The 18,322-nt window shown below is 45.1% G+C and overlaps 1 protein-coding gene across 1 annotated transcript in view; it reads left to right on the forward strand.

Moving 5' to 3' along the window:
- The first annotated feature begins 1,546 nt into the window (after nucleotides 1–1,546).
- The window catches only part of LOC137519451 (fibrocystin-L-like), a 388,270-nt gene continuing 371,494 nt past the window's right edge, over nucleotides 1,547–18,322 (forward strand). Inside the window, exons 1-4 of the mRNA XM_068238405.1 lie at nucleotides 1,547–2,033; nucleotides 2,091–2,725; nucleotides 7,842–7,899; nucleotides 16,998–17,085. Coding sequence (XP_068094506.1) covers nucleotides 1,547–2,033; nucleotides 2,091–2,725; nucleotides 7,842–7,899; nucleotides 16,998–17,085 — 1,268 coding nt within the window. The remainder of the gene's footprint in view (nucleotides 2,034–2,090; nucleotides 2,726–7,841; nucleotides 7,900–16,997; nucleotides 17,086–18,322) is intronic.

Raw genomic sequence — 18,322 nt, forward strand, 5'->3', positions numbered from 1 at the left:
AATGTACGCAATAGAGGTGCTGGCTTGCCCGGCAGCCAGCGTTATGTCGGAACGCTGTTTCAGTGCAGCCGGAGGCATCGTCACAGATCGGCGTATCCGCCTCTCTACAGAAAATGCAGACCGTCTGACTCAAATTAAAATGAATCAATCCTGGATTGGAAATGACTACGCAACACTCCAGGACCCCAACCAAGTAACATGACCAATGAACATCTGGGATAGTGTTGCGTTTCCGGGCCCTGTTTATTGAACCTCTCATCTGTATTACATTTATGACTGCATGGCGGCAAAAAGCATTGCTGCTATATCCGCACGCTTTTTGTCCACATGCAAGGCCTGGGTTGTTGTGTCTCACAAAGCGTGGCCTTCTCCTCCTGCGCCTGCTCCTGTTCCATCACGTCTGCTGCTGCTGGGTTAGCGTTGCCACGTGGTCCCTGTTTATTGAACCACTTATCTTTATTACATTTATGACTGCATGGCGGTACAAAGCATGCTATCCGCACGCTTCTTGCCCTCATGCAAGGCCTGGGTTGTTGTGTCTCACAAAGCGTGGCCTTCTCCTCCTGCGCCTGCTCCTGTTCCATCACGTCTGCTGCTGCTGGGTTAGCGTTGCCGCGTGGTCCCTGTTTATTGAACCACTTATCTTTATTACATTTATGACTGCATGGCGGTACAAAGCATGCTATCCGCACGCTTCTTGCCCTCATGCAAGGCCTGGGTTGTTGTGTCTCACAAAGCGTGGCCTTCTCCTCCTGCGCCTCCTCCTGTTCCATCACGTCTGCTGCTGCTGGGTTAGCGTTGCCGCGTGGTCCCTGTTTATTGAACCACTTATCTTTATTACATTTATGACTGCATGGCGGTACAAAGCATGCTATCCGCACGCTTCTTGCCCTCATGCAAGGCCTGGGTTGTTGTGTCTCACAAAGCGTGGCCTTCTCCTCCTGCGCCTCCTCCTGTTCCATCACGTCTGCTGCTGCTGGGTTAGCGTTGCCGCGTGGTCCCTGTTTATTGAACCACTTATCTTTATTACATTTATGACTGCATGGCGGTACAAAGCATGCTATCCGCACGCTTCTTGCCCTCATGCAAGGCCTGGGTTGTTGTGTCTCACAAAGCGTGGCCTTCTCCTCCTACTGCGCCACCCTCCTCCTGTTCCATCACGTGTGCTGCTGCTGGGTTAGCGTTACCGGTCCCTTTTCCTGGAACCTCTTATATGTATTACATTTATGACTGCATGCCGACAAAAAACATGTTACCTGTGCAAAGAAAACAGACATTTCCCGCATTTAAAAGACAGTTTTCCCTTTGAAACTTTAAAATCGATTTTCTCAAAAACTATAAGCTCTTTTTGCTAATTTTTTTTTCCTCTTGTACCCACTCCCAAGGTGCACATACCCTGTAAATTTGGGGTATGTAGCATGTAAGGAGGCTTTACAAACCACAAAAGTTCGGGTCCCCATTGACTTCCATTATGTTCGGAGTTCGGGTCGAACACCCGAACATCGCGGCCATGTTCGGCCTGTTCGGCCCGAACCCGAACATCTAGATGTTCGCCCAACACTACCTGAAACGCCTTGCCAGCCCCCTCCTTGATCCACATCAGTTTGCATACAGGGCCAATAGGTCAGTGGATGACGCCATCAACATCAGTCTGGCGTACATCACGGAACACCTCGAAAGACCAAACTCCTACGTTAGGATCCTGTTTTTGGACTTCAGCTCCGCTTTCAATACAATCTGCCCAAACATACTGATCGACAACCTGGCACATCTTGGAGTTGACTCCACACTCTGCGCGTGGGTAAAAGACTTTCTCTCAAATAGGACGCAACAGGTGAAGCTTAGTAACTGCTTCTCCAGTGTGAGCACTACCAACACAGGGGCTCCACAGGGGTGTGTTCTGTCCCCTCTCCTGTTCTCATTGTACATCAACAACTGTACCTCCTCCGCTGACTCCGTAAAGGTCATTAAATTTGCGGACGATACCACTATCATCGGGCTCATCGGAGAGGCGGATGAAGAGGATTATCGCAGTGAGATAGAGAGAATCTGAAGATGGTGCAAGGTCAACAAGCTCGTCCTTAATGCAGCCAAAACAGTGGAACTGATCTTGGACTTTAGGAGACACTCCCCCACACAACAACCAATCTCTATCAACGAGATTGAAGTGTCCAGGGTTTCCAGCATTAGGTTCCTGGGAACTACCCTAACGAGCGACCTAAGGTGGGCGCAGAATACCACCAAAATCCAGAAGCAGGCTCAGCAGATACTATTCTTCCTGCGCCAATTGAAAAAATTTGGTGTGCCTCGGGAGCTGCTCTCCAGCTTCTACACTGCCACTATTGAAGCTACCCTCTGCTCTGCCATTATTGTGTGGTACGCAAGAGCAACCATCAGTGATAAGTATAAGCTCCAAAGAGTTATCAGCTCAGCGGAAAAGACCATCGGCTCTCCTCTGCCACCTCTAGATCTCCTCTACACCACCAGAATGAAAACAAGGGCTAACTTGATCTCCCCGGACCCGTCCCACCCAGGCTGCCGCTTCTTTGAGCTCCTTCCATCGGGCCGACGCTACAGGACCATCCGCCCGAGGACTAACAGGCATAGGGACACTTTTTTTCCCCCAAGCAGCCCACCTGCTGAATTCAGGCCTCTCAGCGGTACACTAGCCGCATTTCAGGTCATACTAGCCTACACTCCTTGGCAGAACTCTACTCAAGGTGTGGTACGAAGCTACTTATCCCTGAGTGGCACAATATCCAAACCCGGAGGGTTTCCATAAAAGAGCAAAACACATATTGCACTACATCGACCGATTAAAAACTGTGTGTTACTGCATGTCTTGCTTATCTTGCTTGTATGATATGTTATTATCTATGCCTGTCTTGCTTGTACTATGGCTATTGTCTAATGCCAATCTCTGTCCTTGCTATTGTTGCCACTGCCATATGAACCACAACCAATTCCGGATACGACCTCGGTCGCACTTGGCAAAATGAAGATTCTGATTCTGATTCTGAAGTTAACCTTCCAGCAGGACAACGATCCTAAACATAAAGGCAGGGCAGCAATGGAATGATTTAAAACAAAACTTATCCATGTGTTAGAATGGCCCAGTCAAGTCCAGATCTAAATCCAATCGAGAATCTGTGGCAAGATCTGAAAACTGCTGTTCAAGAATGCTGTCCATCTAATCTGAGCTGGAGCTGTTTTGCAAAGAAGAATGGGCAAGGATTTCAGTCTCTAGATGTGCAAAGCAGGTAGAGACATACCTTAAAAGACTGGCAGCTGTAATTGCAGCAAAAGGTGGTTCTACAAAGTATTGTCTCAGGGGGCTGAATAATTATGCACACCCCACTTTGCAGTTATTGATTTGTAAAAAATGTTTGGAATGATGTATGGTTTTCGATCCACTTCTCACATGTACACCACTTTGTATTGGTCTTTCACGTGGAATTCCAAAAAAATTGATTCATGTTTATGTCAGTAATGTGACAAAATGTGGAAAACTTCAAGGGGGCCGAATACTTTTGCAAGCCACTGTATGTTTGACCTAGCCATCCATAAGAATGAGAGTTTCTTAAAAAAGTTGTATTAGTATGTATGTGCATTTGTTGCTAGAATGTCTCTCCCTAAGATTTTTTTGAAAGTTTCCTCTATCTTTATAAGATTAACGTTTTGTGTTTTAGCAAAACTAATGAGGTGCCCTCTTACTTGAGCTTTGTGGAATAGGATCATGCACATGAGATGTTCACACTGTTTAGATAAAGGGAAAATATATGGATGGTAGTGTTGAGCCGAAATTTTCGAAATTTCGTGTTTCCTAAATTAAGGAAGCGAATTTTGCAGCTACGACACGAATTCCTAATTTCATAATTGCCATACAAACCGTAATTTGGATTTCTGTAAGCAAAATTTTGGTTTCGTAATTTCGTGTTTCATCGCAAATTCGTGTTTAACGCAAATTTAGTAATTTCATGTTTTCTATACAAATTAATTTATTTTAGTTACAAAAATGAACGTAATTTCATTTCAAATAGTAATTATGCACATTAGGTAATGACTAAACTCAGGACAGTCACTCACGAATTTCAAGTACCGATAATGCAAAGGCCCCTGCACATGCTGTCGCTTTAAATGTATCAGAAGGCTTTATCTGCAGCCACTTCTAAGTCAGGTGCTCTTTGCCATGGTGCACTTAGCGGTCATGTTGAGGCACTTGGTTTTGGGCCTTAAATATTTGATAATGCAAATGTACCTGCAAGTGCTGTCGCTTTAAATGTATCAGGATGCTCTGGACTGGAACACAATTTTGAGAAAGGTTGAATTAGCATGTTAAACGCGAAATTCTGTTTGTTTGTGTTACGTAAATGATTGTAATTATGAAATTCACCATTAACACGAAATTTTGCGTAATTTCGTGAAATTCACGAAATTTCGATTACGCCCATAATTGTAATTTCGTGAATTACACGAAATTTTGTGAAATTTCGTGAAAACGTAATTGGGTCATTACGCTCATCACTAATGGAGGGCACAGTCCACTGAAAGTCTGACCAATCACGAGTGGGACGTGAAACAGATATAATAGGGATGTTGACTATCATCTACAACCAAGTGACATAAACTGAGTGGTTCAACCAGGATCACCAGGAGACACTCATGAGAAGGAGGCTCACCAGATATTTAGACCCACCAAAAGTGTCTCTATACCCTTGCGAGGTACTTGTGGCAACCTCCTGCCTTAGCAAAAACTCAGAGGAGGCTTGACTAAGAGGCTGTCCAGTGTTTGGTCCAGCAAATTTTATGGGACCATGAGATTAACAGTCCTGTCAACCATCACAATTGTCAAAGCTCCCACTCCCTCTGTGTCGTTATACTAGTGCCGTCTCCTGAAACGACGCCCAATGCATTTCGTTCCCTCATCAGGGGCATGTTATGTTACTAATATTCTACAATTGGCTTCCATATCCTATACCTCCCTCAATTCTCCCCTGCCTATGCCTAACACTAATTTTCCCTCCACCTATGCCTAACACTAATCTCCCCCCTACCTACAACTAACACTAACCTCCTACCTATGCCTTACACTAACTTTCTACTTAACTACACCTAACACTTAAAAAGTAGAGGTGTAGCGAACGGTTCGCCGGCGAACAGTTCCAGGCGAACTGTGGTGGTTCGCGTTCGCCTGGACCAGGCGAACTTTTGCGGAAGTTCGATTTGCCCCATAATGCACTATGAGGGTCAACTTTGACACTCTGCATCACAGTCAGCAGGCACATTGTAGCCATTCAGGCTACACTAAGCCCTGGAGCCCCCCCCCCCCCCCTTATATAAGGCAGGCTCGCTGGCCATGACACTCACTCGTGTGCCTGCTGCAAATAGACAGACTAGGGAGAGCTACTGCAGATTTTTTCTCCTAGGGAAAGATTAGTTAGGCTCTTGGCTTGCTCCTGGCTGATTGTTATTGCTAAAAAAGCACCCCTCAACAGCTCTTTTGAGAGCTAATGTTTTCCTGATGTGTTTTTTTTTTGCGTGTGTTGCTCACTGACACTAACATTATACAGCCCTATCTGTTGCAGCTGGACCTTGGTAATTGTTATTACTGTGCCAGCCAGGCCCTGCCTAACTATCTATACTGGGACACCTACCTATGCCTACCTAACTACTGGGGCAACTACTTACCTATACGGGGACACCTACCTACCTACCTATACTAGGGGACCTACCTATGCCTACCTACCTATACTGGGTCTCCTACCTATGCCTACCTACATATACTGGGACTCCTACCTATGCCTAGCTAACTACTGGGACACCTACCTATGCCTACCTACCTATACTGGGTCTCCTACCTATGCCTAGCTAACTACTGAGGCACCTACCTATGCCTACCTACCTATACTGGGACTCCTACCTATACCTACCTACCTATACTGGGACTCCTACCTATGCCTACCTACATACAAGTAGATAATAAGGTTGTTGCTTCATTCTGGACAGACCAAATTTGATCAGCTGGACAGTCACTGTTGTTCTATCATTGAGCTACCACAGCCCAGCGACCATATGGGCTGGAAAACTGCCATGGCCTGCACTCTGGCCATGTTGTGCACAAGTCCAGCACGGCCGTCACTACGCAAACAGCTGTTTGCGGTGCGTTACACAGTGAGTTTGGTGTGTCAGTGTGAAGCAGTACTCTAATTACACTCCCTGATTGATGTATACACATGCAAGATGTTTGAAAGCACTTTAGGCCTGCAATTTAGCACTTAATGTGATTTCTGCCCTTAAAACGCTGCTTTGCGTCAAATCCAGATTTTTCACTGGGAATTTTGGTGTCTATCCCACTCCGCCACCTGGGGGTCCAGGTGTTAGACCCCTTGAAACATGTTTTACATCACTTTTCTGGCCAGCATAATTTTTTCTATTATTCAAAGTTCGCCTCCCCATTGAAGTCTATTGCGGTTCACGGACTTTTACGCGAACCGAACCTTCCGCAGAAGTTCGCGAACGGGGTTCGCGAACCGAAAATCGGTGGTTCGCGACATCACTATTAAAGAGGAACTCCAAACTACAGTGAAAATAATGTAATAAAAAAGTGCTTCGTTTTTACAATAACTATGTATAAATAATTTAGTCAGTGTTTGCCCATTGTAAAATCTTTTAAATCCCTGATTTGCATTCTGACATTTATTAAATGGTGACATTTTTACTGTTAGCAGGTGATGTAGCTGCTGTATGTTTTTTTGACAGTTGGAAACCACTGTAAACAGCTATTTCCCACACTGCAACAAGGTTCACAGACAGGAAACTGCCAGGAGTACCACAGTCCTCAGAGTTTGTTGTGGGAGGGTTTCACCACAATATCAGTCATACAGCGCCCCCTGATGGTCTGTTGTGAAAAGGAATATATTTCTCATGTAAAAGGGGATATCAGCTACTGATTGGGATAACGTTCTATTCTTGGTCGGAGTTTCTCTTTAAGCTGGGTTCACACATACACCGAATGAAAATGTGCACAGTTCCGTTCCTGTCCAGTACATTTCATCTGTTTTGTATCTGTTTTGATAAACAGGAATGGAACTGGCAGAGTTAAACAGGAGACAGCTAATTCTCATCTTGCAATGCTGTGTGCTGCAAAGAGCTTCCTGTGAAAACAGATACTAATTCAATTAATTTAGTCCGATTGTTACTGTGCATATGGTATCCTGTACGTTTAGCTTCAGGTCCAGAAAAATGCTGCAAGTTGGGCGTTTCGAAACATTCCATTACTGAATAGGTGCTGGTCAGTGGTGAGGAAAAATGGCAATATTCTTTTTCACGTTCATTTTCGCAAAAATAATGTTAAATTCAATTTTTGAGCGGAAATTCCGTCCAAAATTTGTTTTGATATTTTTTGCACTTTTCACAAATTTTCTCGGTAAAGATATGAAGTTTTCACAGTAAATATTGTCATGATAAAAATGTTTTTCTGCATTGTCGTGCTTTTCATGATTTTTCTTTTTTGTGTGGTAAAAATATAGATTTTTCATGGAAAATGCAAGCCTATTTTTCGCAAAAATTTCTTGAAATCGACGATATCACTTTCAATGCGAAAATGACAAAAAAAAAAAAAATCGCAAGCAACACTGGTGCTGGTTCACTGAACAGGAAGAGTCAAGATTCAAACCCTGGTCTCCTGTGTCAGAGCCCTATCCAGCCAATCCTAGCTTGGTCTGTTTTTTTTTTTCATTTCATTCACAAATATGAATTATTTTCCTTATGCATAGAGAGAGGGGAGAAAAGCTTGAGGAAACCATCCATTCATTTTAAATCTTTCTCTTCCTCATTTTCAGGCTTATCCGGGCTATTCCCCTACTATAAACAGCATATCACCTCAGTCCGGGGCACCAGGTATGTCTTATAAAATAAACACTGGATAATGCTTCATTAATGTCTCATAAAATGTCTCGCATACATTCAGTGACAAAATGGTGTGACAATGTGAGGCCAAAGAGTGATAGCATAATCTGTTGTAGACTATTACATTATTTTGATTTTCATACTTAATTTTCATACTTAAAGAGACACTGAAGCGAAAAAAAATTATGATATTATGATTTGTATGTGTAGTACAGCTAAGAAATAAAACATTAAGATCAGATACATCAGTCTAATTGTTTCCTGTACAGGAAGAATAAAGAAACTCCAGTTGTTATCTCTATGCAAACAAGCCATTAATCTCTACGACTTTCAAAGTCGTGGAGAGGGCTGTTTTCTGACTTTTATTATCTCAACTGTTAGTTAACTATTTACTTTTTCTCTGCCAGAGGAGAGGTCATTAGTTCACAGACTGCTCTGAAAGAATCATTTTGAATGCTGAGTGTTGTGTAATCTGCACATATTAGAAAATGATGCAATGTTAGAAAAAACACTATATACCTGAAAATAAAAATATGAGAATATTTTCTTTGCTGCTAAACTTCTAGTAATTATTCATAGTACACAACCAATTCATTATATCATACATTTGTTTTCGCTTCAGTGTCTCTTTAAAGGACTACTGAAGTGAGAGAGATATGGAGGCTGCCATATTTATTTACTTTTAAGCAATACCAGCTGCCTGGCTGGTCTGCTGATTCTCTACTTTTAGCCATAGACCCTGAACAAGCATGCAGCAGATCAGGTGTGTCTGACATTATTTTCAGATCTGACAAGATTAGCTGCATGCTTGTTTCTGGTGTGATTCAGACACCTCTGCAGCCAAATAGATCTTCAGGGCTGCCAGGCAACTGGTAGTGTTTAAAAGAAAATAAATATGGTAGCCTATATACCCCTCTTGCTCCAATTGTCCTTTAAACTCGTCCACTGATATATATATATATGCCCTCCAGTCTTCTAATGACCTCCACCTGACCATCCGTACATTTCTCACTCTCCAAGAATTCTCAAGAGCCACCCCTACCCTATGGAACTCCCACCCCTGCCCCAGAAAAAAAACTCACCACATCTTTCGACACCTCTCTTTCGACACCTCCAAGCAAGCCCTCAAAACACACCTCTGCCTGCAGGCCGCTTGATTGCCTTCTCCGCCACCACCAACAGGGTCCAGAATTCCAGGCGGATTCCTGAATTTTTAAGGCCGCTGCTAACAGTGCCCGCTATACTTTTTCTGGTGCGTGTACATGCCTGCCTAATTTTTCTGGCTGCACTGCAGCTGCAACAACAAAACAAAAGGCATGTACACGTGTCAATTCCCCTTTGTGGTCGTTACCTTGCCGCGGTGAAGGAGCTTGCATATCACAATGAAGCAATGACCGCTGGCTATATGTGTCTCGGGGGGGGGGGGGCACACCCAGGATAAGGTCATTGCTTCATTGTGGACAGACCACATTCGATCAGCTAGACAGTCACTCTTGTTCTGTCATTGAGCTACCTCAGCCCGGCAAACATATGGACTTCAAAACCGCCATGGCCTGCACTCTCGCCATGGTGCGCACCAGTCCAGCACAGCCGTCACTACACAAACAGCTGTGTGCGGTGCGTTACACAGTGAGTTTGGTCTGTCAGTGTGAAGCAGTAGAGATGGCTCAAACCTCCGATTTTAGGTTCGCGAACCTCGAACGCGAACCGCCACAAAAAATTGGGTTTGCGCAAACTTTTGCGAACCGCAATAGACTTCAATGGGGAGGCGAACTTTGAAAGTTAGAAACATTTATGCTGGCCACAAAAGTGATGGAAAAGATGTTTCAAGGGCATCCATCTGAAAATGGCGCCTGCGAATAATGGCGCACGGTGTTGCCGGTAATCCGTTTGCCGCTTATCGCTATTTAACGTTAAAGCCTTATTGTTATTTAACGTTAAAGCCTTATTGTTATTTACCGTTAACACACAGAACCCTCTCTGTACTTTTGCCTAACCCCTAAACCCCCCTGGTGGTGCCTAACCCTAACCACCCCCTGGTGGTGCCTAACCCTTAGACCCCCCTGGTGGTGCCTAACCCTAAGATCCCCCTGGTGTTGCCTAACCCTAAGATCCCCCTGGTGGTGCCTAACCCTAAGACCCCCCTGGTGGTGCCTAACCCTAAGACCCCCTGGTGGTGCCTAACCTTAAGACCCCCCCCAGTGGTGCCTAACCCTAGCCTTGACAGTGTTACCTTAAATCCATTCCCTGTTTTGCAGTTAAATAACGTCTGCAGTTTGGCTTATGTAGGGCGCTATTGATAAATAACGTTAGTGTGTGCCACTATTGATAAATAACGTTAGTGTGTGCCGTTTTTCTTCTTTTTTCCCTGTGCGCCATTATTATGCAGTACTAACGATAAATAGCGATAAGCGTATCTTTTTAATGCGGCGCCATTTTTATGCATAGGCGCTGTGCGCCATTATTCACTGATCCCGTTTCAAGGGGTCTAACATCTGAGTGTTTGCATGGATGAGTGGAATACACGCCAAAAGTCCCGGGGAAAAATCTGAATTTGACGCAAAGCAGCGTTTTAAGGGAAGAAATCAAAATGCATGCTAAATTGGAGGCCTAAAGTGCTTTAAAACATCTTGCCTGTGTATACATCAATCAGGGAGTGTAATTCGAGTACTGCTTCACACTGACAGACCAAATTCACTGTGTAACGCATCACACACAGCTGTTTGTGTAGTGACGGCCGTGCTGGACTGGTGCGCACCATGGCGAGAGTGCAGGCAATGGCGGTTTTCAAGCCCATATGGTCGGGCTAAGGTAGCTGAATGAAAGAACAAGAGTGACTGAGTGTCCAGCTGATCGAATTTGGTCTGTCCACAATGAAGCATCGAACTTATTATCTTGGGTGTGCCCCTCCGAGACACTCATATAGCCGGCGGTCATTGCTTCATTGTGATATTCAAGCCCCTTCACCGCGGCAAGGTAACGATCACAAAGGGGAATTGACCATGTACATGCCTTTTGTTTTGTTGTTGCAGCTGCAGTGCAGCCAGAAAAATTAGTCAGGAATGTAGATGCACCAGAAAAATTATTATAGCGGCCGCTGCTAGCAGCGGCCTTTAAAATTCAGGAATCCGTCTGGAGTCCTGGACCCTGTTGGTGGTGGTGGAAAAAGGCAGTCAAGCGGCCTGCAGGCAGAGATGCTGTGTGGGGACCGACTTAGTCATGGGGCAGGCAGCCAGTCCCACGGCGTGCAGGCAAAGATGCTGTGTGTGGGGACTGACTTAGTCTTCGGGTGGGCAGTAGCCCTGAAGGATCCATGCCTCATTCATTTTAATAAAGGTGAGGTACTGAACACTTTTTTTGCTAAGGCGACTTCTCTTCTCAGTGACAATACCTCCAGCTGTGCTGAAGGTCCTTTCTCACAGGATGCTTGAGGCAGGGCAAGACAGAAGTTGGATGGCAAATTGTGACAGCTCTGGCCACAGGTCAAGCCTGCGCACCCAGTAGTCCAATGGTTCATCGCTGCTCACAGTGTCTACATCCACGCTTAAGGCCAGGTAGTCGGCTACCTGCTGGTCGAGGCATTAGTGGAGGGTGGATCCGGAATTGCTAAGGCGAGGCGTTGGACTAAAGAATGTCTGCATGTCCTACATCACCATGAGATCGCTGGAGCAGTGGAGAGATTACTGGCAGTGGTACCTTTATTCCGTTGTGCTGTAACATCACCCTTAAAAGCATTGTAAAGCATAGTTGCCAGCTTGTTCTGCAAGTGCTACATCCTTTCTGCCTTCTGGTGATTTGGAAACATCTCCGCCACTTTGTGCCTATACCGAGGGTCTAGTAGCGTGGCCACCCAGTATAGCTCATTCCCCTTAAGTTTTTTTGTACGGGGGTCCCTCAACAGGCTGGACAGCATGAAAGACGCCATCTGCACAAAGTTGGATGCAGAGGTACTACTCATCTCCTCTTGCTCTTCCTCAGTGATATCAGCTAAGTTCTCCTCCTTCCCCCAGCCATGAACAATACCACGGGAAAGTTGAGCAGCGCAAGCCCCTGCGACACCTGCTGCGGTTGTTCTTCCGCCTCCTCCTCCAAAACAACACTTTCCTCATCATCTGATTCGTCTTCCCCACTCTACTCTTCCTCCTCCTCCCCCCTCTGTGCTGCCACAGGTGTTGAGGAAACATCTGCTTCTGCTGAGAATTGATCCCACAACTCTTCCTCCTGTTCCTGTTCACGCTCCTCCACAGCTTGATCCACCACTCAACGCACGGCACGCTCCAGGAATAAAGCATATGGGTTCAAGTCGCTGATGGCGCCTTCACTGCAACTCACGAGGTTTGTCACCTCCTCAAACGGCCGCATGAGCCTGCAGGCATTTCACATGAGTGTCCAGTACTGTTTGACAGCTTTCTCCTGTTGTAGCAGGCGGTCAAACATCAGGAGGGTCGAATTCCAGCAAGTCGGGCTATCGCAAATCAAGCGTCTCACCGGCCGTTGTTGTTCTGCTGAATATCAGCAAAGCGTGCCAAGGCCGTGTAAAACTGCCTAAAATGCCCACACACTTTCCTAGACTGCTTTAGGACGTCCTGTAAGCCTGGGTACTTAGACACAAATCTCTGAATTACGAGATTCAGCACATGTGCCATGCAGGGTACATGTGTCAAATTTCCCAAATTCAAAGCCGAAATGAGATTGCTGCCATTGTCACACACCATGTTGCCGATCTCCAGTTGGTGCGGGGTCAGCCACTGATCCACCTGTTTGTTATGTGCAGCCAGGAGAGCTGCTTCAGTGTGAATCTCGGCTTTGAGGCAAGAAATGTCTAAGATGGCGTGTAGTGATGCTCGGATGTTTCCATCCATGAATTCGGCAACCACGGTCCTTGTTAAAAAAAATCCTGGTTCTGATTTATGCAATGCGTCCACGCCACGACGACGATTTTCGGTCGTGAATGAGGCAATCACGGCCGGATCCGGATTTTCTTTTAACGTTAATAGCAAAGCCCCCATACATGCTACAATCCCCCAAATTGCATGGATTATCAAGGTGATAAGGGGCTACAACAACAAGTTCGCCTCCCCATTGAAGTCTATTGCGGTTCACAAAAGATCGCGCAAACTGAACTTTTGGCGAAGGTTCGCGTTCGAGGTTCGCAAACCGAAAATCAGAGGTTCGAGCCATCTCTAGTCACTTATCATTGAGCAATCCACCACATAACAGATCATTAAGTGATGTTGTAGAACAGCATCACTACACAGGCTTGGTAAAGAGTGCTAGGGATGAGCAGACAAATTTAAAGTTCAATCTTTCAGCAAATTGGGCTGTTTTTGCATATCAAACTTTTTTTTGTGTGGAATTACCCCATTTTTTCTAGTTTTAAAATCTGCCTTTTACATTTTTGTGAATTTGCAAGCAGATTTCCTGGCAAAGTGTATTAAATTCAATGGTGCCAACTTTAGCAGTCAATAGCAAAGGTCTTATACATGGTAAAAATATCACAAAATGTGCTAGGTATGTTACGGAAAAAAGTGGGAACAAGGGGGGAAAAACAGTTTTTAAAAAAGACCTTTTTAAGAAAATTTATGATAGGAAACATGGGGGTTGATTCATTGGGCTCGATTCACAAAGCGGTGCTAGCCCAGTTAGAGACTTTAGGCGTGATAACCATTGCACCACGCTGGTGAAAAGCCAGTTTAGACATGATGGGCTCGATTCACAAAGCGGCGATAACCCAGTTAAAGACTTTAGGCGTGATAACCATTTTTATCATGCCTAAACTCAGTTTAGGCATGATAAGTTTAGGCATGATAAGTTTAGGCATGATAAGTTTAGATAAGTTTAGATCGCGCGCAAAGTCCTGCACGCAAAGCAGCGCCATTAAACTCTATGGAAATTGCACCAGACTTTGCTAGCGCAAAACTTTTGATCAGCTGTGCACTGCGGTGCTAACCCAGTTGGTACTTAAACTTATCACGCCTAAAAACTTATCGCACCTAAACTTATCACACCTAAACTTATCATGCCTAAACAGAGTTTAGGCGTGATAAAGGGCTTTTCACTAGCGTGCTAACTGTTAGCACTGCTTTGTGAATCAGGCCCGATAAGTTTAGATAAGTTTAGATCGCGTGCAAACAGAGCAGGGACAAGGTCCTCCAGCACACAAGGCTGAGACTCCAAAGTGCGCCCCTCCATCCCTCCCACCCCAGCCGTCACACACTGATTGCTATTAGACTAAGAGGGCCACAGGGCCCACAACCTCCCCAACACCTTAATATCTAGTTATCTGGCTTGCAGTCACTGCTATGTGTCCCCTTTTCTTATTTTTTTTCTGCTTCAAACACAATTAGGAATGACAGCTGAATGAATTGTGTGCCCCCTCCTACACTGCGCCCTGAGGCTGGAGCCTCTCTAGCCTATGCCTCAGCCCGGCCCTGCGTGCAAAGTCCCGCATGCAAAGCAGCGCCATTAAACTCTATGCGAAGTGCACCAGACTTTGCTAGCGCAAAACTTTTGATCAGCTGTGCACTGCGGTGCTAACCCAGTTGGTGCTTAAACTTATCATGCCTAAACGTATCACACCTAAACTTATCATGCCTAAACTTATCACACCTAAACTTACCATGCCTAAACTGAGGCTTTTCACCAGCGTGCTAACTGTTAGCACCGCTTTGTGAATCAGGCCCATTAAGTTGTGCTGCTAAAGTGTCAAGTGACAGACAAACTATTGGGCCAATCAAAGTGCCTGAATTCACGTCCTATGATGCCACTGGACCCAACAACGGGGCTCAGGGCAGGATGAGTGGAGAGACAGTTATGTGAATGGAGCATGCTACCCTGTACGACTGTGCGTAGCGTGCTCATTACTCACACTCCTCGCAGTAAGCTGCGCTGCTTTAGCAGTGCAACGTTATAAATCAACCCCATATTTTGTCAATGCAATTAAATGACAGATAAGGCATCTACCCATTGGTACTGAAAATGTACATATATCCCCAGAAACTGCAGTGAATGTCCTGCCAGCCTGGGGCAAGGTGCAATGCTTTTGCCAGGGATTGCTGTATAGTGGCAGTTCTCCTGTCCAATATACCATATTTGCAGGTGTATAAGATGCTACAGAATGAGACGCAGCTAGGTTTAGAGGTCAAAAAACAGGGGGGAAAATATTTATACTAAACCTGATGTGTCCATATTCCAGTAGCGTCTTGTAGAGGTTCTTCGTCCTGTCGTGCTGTGTCCCATAAGTGTCCTCCTGTGTCCCCCATGTGTCTTCCTATGGCCCTTCTGTTTCCAGTGTGTCCCCATCTGTCCTCAATGTGTCCCCTTCTGTCCCCAGTGTGTCTCCCATGTGTCCGCCCCCCATCTCCCTATCCACTGTGTGTGTGTCCAATCCCCCTGTGTCTCTTGCTCCCCCGTGTATAATTAGCAGTGTAGTGGAAGCATCTCTCACCTAATCCATGGCTCCTGTGGGGATTGCAGACCTCCTCTCTCCCACACTGCTTCTCTAGTTTTGGCTTCTGCTGATCATGTCATCAGCAGAAGCCATCATTAGGGGGAGCCGTGCATAACAGGAGAGGTTCGCGAGGGGAGAGATGCTCCCGCTACACTGCTAATTATACATGGGAGGGAGCAGGAGACATGGGGGAGTGGACACAAAGGGGGGGGGGGGGGAAAGCAGACACACCGCTTTCTCACAGAGAATCCCACCCTTGCCATAACTCTGCCATCCATACTCTGCTTGCTCGGCTAAGTATCTCGGCTATCTTTCCTGTATGTTGTCCACACATGGTCACGTTTGATCTCACTCCATTACTGCTAGGTTTATGGGTTACTTTAACTGGCGCTGTATTGTATATGTATTTATATTGTTGGCAATATGTGATTTTTCTTGTTTTTTGCACGTTTCATTGCACGTTACTAGCTGAGGGACTGAACCCGGGATCTTAGCCCAAGAGAGCTCTACTGTTGAGCATTCTGAGTGCTATTATATAAGTGATCATTCTTTAACACATTGCTATATTTATATGATGGATTATGTGCATATGAGGTTATGGCTATTTCCTTTTAATGATTTTTAACCTTGATGTAATGGTTTATATTGTTCAATAAGTATTTTCTATATTGTATTATCAATTTGTGTAGTGCTAGTTTTTGGGCTGACATTTCTCCTTGGTGTTTATCTATATTTACAGCCCTAGCACACACTTCACACTTCCGGGGCTAGAGTGCAGTGATATCCTCTGTTTATGTGCATGATAATTGACCGCTCAGGGGTTCTCAACTTTTTTTCTTGTTATCTTTTTAGGAGTAGTAAATGAGTTATTTAGTAATAAGGTTTTAGTATATTCAAGAATATGGCTCATGATCCTGCTATTTGCTCAAAAGAAGTTTTTAAGCACACCTGAAGTGACAGAAATATGGAGGCTGACATACTTATTGCATTATAAACAATAAAGATTGCCTGCAGTGCTGGAGCTACCATAGGAAAAAATGGGCAATTGCACCAGGATCCCAGAGCCTGTAGGGGCCCCAAGGTTTCCCTCCCCATCTTAACTGTTGCTCCCCAGGGACTCTGCAGAGTCTGTTAAGTTGGGAGTTGATTGGGGGAGGGTCAGTATCCAGCTCAGGGGCCCAGGAGGGAAATTTGGCTGCAACAAAGGGCCTCTAATGACGCTTTTTGGTCGGGGGGGGTTCTGTTGGGGGGGGGGGCAGGCTAATTTTGCCCTAGGGCCCAATTTTTACTTGAACCGGCCCTGATTGCCTGGCTATCCTGCTGATCCTCTGCCTCTAATAATTTTATCCATAGACCCGAAACAAGCATGCAGATAAGATATTTTTGACTGATGATGTATCACTGGATTAGCTGCCTGACTATTTCAGGTGTGTATTTCAGACACTACTGCAGCCAAAGAGATCAGCAGCAGGGCTACCTGGCAACTGGTATTGTTTAAAAGGAAATAAATATGGCAGCCTCCATATGCCTCTCACTTCAGAGTCCCTTTAATTTGCCAAATAGAAGTTTTAAAGCATGAGTAAGGATTGTCTTGCTATTTCACACCCAGCATTACAGAGTTCAATGTGTTCTTCTTTAGGTTCCCTGATCACAATTACTGGTAGAATATTCAGTAGCATCTATGCCGCTGCTACCAGCTCCAGTACGAACAGTGCCAAAGTGCTTAGGTAAGGATCTTCCTGTGTACCCCACAAGGTGCAGAATAGAACAAGCCACTATGTTAGAAGCCATGTACTGTATGTGTATCAGAATGTCAAATTCAGCCATCCATCAGCCTTAAATCACTGCACATCAATATGTTTCCACTGTGACTCAGTAGTCAGCAATCTCTATCCAGTGACCAGGCTAGAGTTCCAATCCTGGGCACAACATTTTAAGAAGTTTGTATCTTCTTTCTGTTATAGATGTAACATGTATAATCATTATCATGTGACTGACAATAGTCACCCTTTCCTTAAAGCGGATCCGAGATGAAAAACTAACTATAACAAGTAACTAGTCTATATACCTTATCTAATGTTTAGATAATTTACACAGCAAATCTAGCTGAAAACAGCTTTAATAGAATATGATTATTTCTTCCTGTGATACAATGACAGCAGCCATGTTGTTTGTAAACATTACACAGAGGCAGGCTTATCTGCATCTTGAGCAAAAAAACCTAATCCCCCCCTCTGAAATCTCTGGCTAGTAATATCTCCCCCTCCTCCTGCCCAGACTGAGCTCCCATGAGCCCTTGCTACTGCCTGAAACTGCCTTGGCTCTCTGAAAAGCTGTGGGCGTAGCTTGTTTAGTTTATAGGGAAGTAGAGTATTAAAACAAAAACAAAAAAGTATTTGGCTTGAGGAATGCCCTATAAACAATAGGAAAGGAACACAATTATGCAATAGGTAAAAGATCATCTTGGATCCACTTTAAAGGGAACCTGAGATGGCATGTGTGGGTAAATTTATACCTACCTGGGGCTTCCTCAAGCCCCATGAGGTGCTCGGGGTCCCTTGACATCTTCTCTGGCTGCTCCGTTCTCTCAGAAATCTGCCTTGTAATCAGGCAGGCCGCGGTCTCCTAAGTAGGTGCAGCTCGTCCACTTGCGCACAGCCGGGAACGTGCTGCACCAACGCAGTAGTACTGCGCAGGCACAGAACGCTCCTGGGCATAGAAGCGCGACGGGGGTGTGCTGAAGATCACAACTGGTCATGACTGACCCGATTACCAGGAGCATTTCTGAGAAAAGGAAATGGCCAGGGAGAAGGTGGAGGGACCTCAAGCAACTCATGTAGCTGGAGGAAGCTTCAGGTAAGTATAAATTGGCCCACACACGCCATCTCAGGTAAACTTTAAAGGAAACACAACTTTCCAAACTGTTCTCCCCATGATAACTGCCAGTTTTATAAGCAGCATATT

Source organism: Hyperolius riggenbachi, chromosome 5 (genome assembly GCF_040937935.1).
Source record: "Hyperolius riggenbachi isolate aHypRig1 chromosome 5, aHypRig1.pri, whole genome shotgun sequence".
Classification (NCBI taxonomy): domain Eukaryota; kingdom Metazoa; phylum Chordata; class Amphibia; order Anura; family Hyperoliidae; genus Hyperolius; species Hyperolius riggenbachi.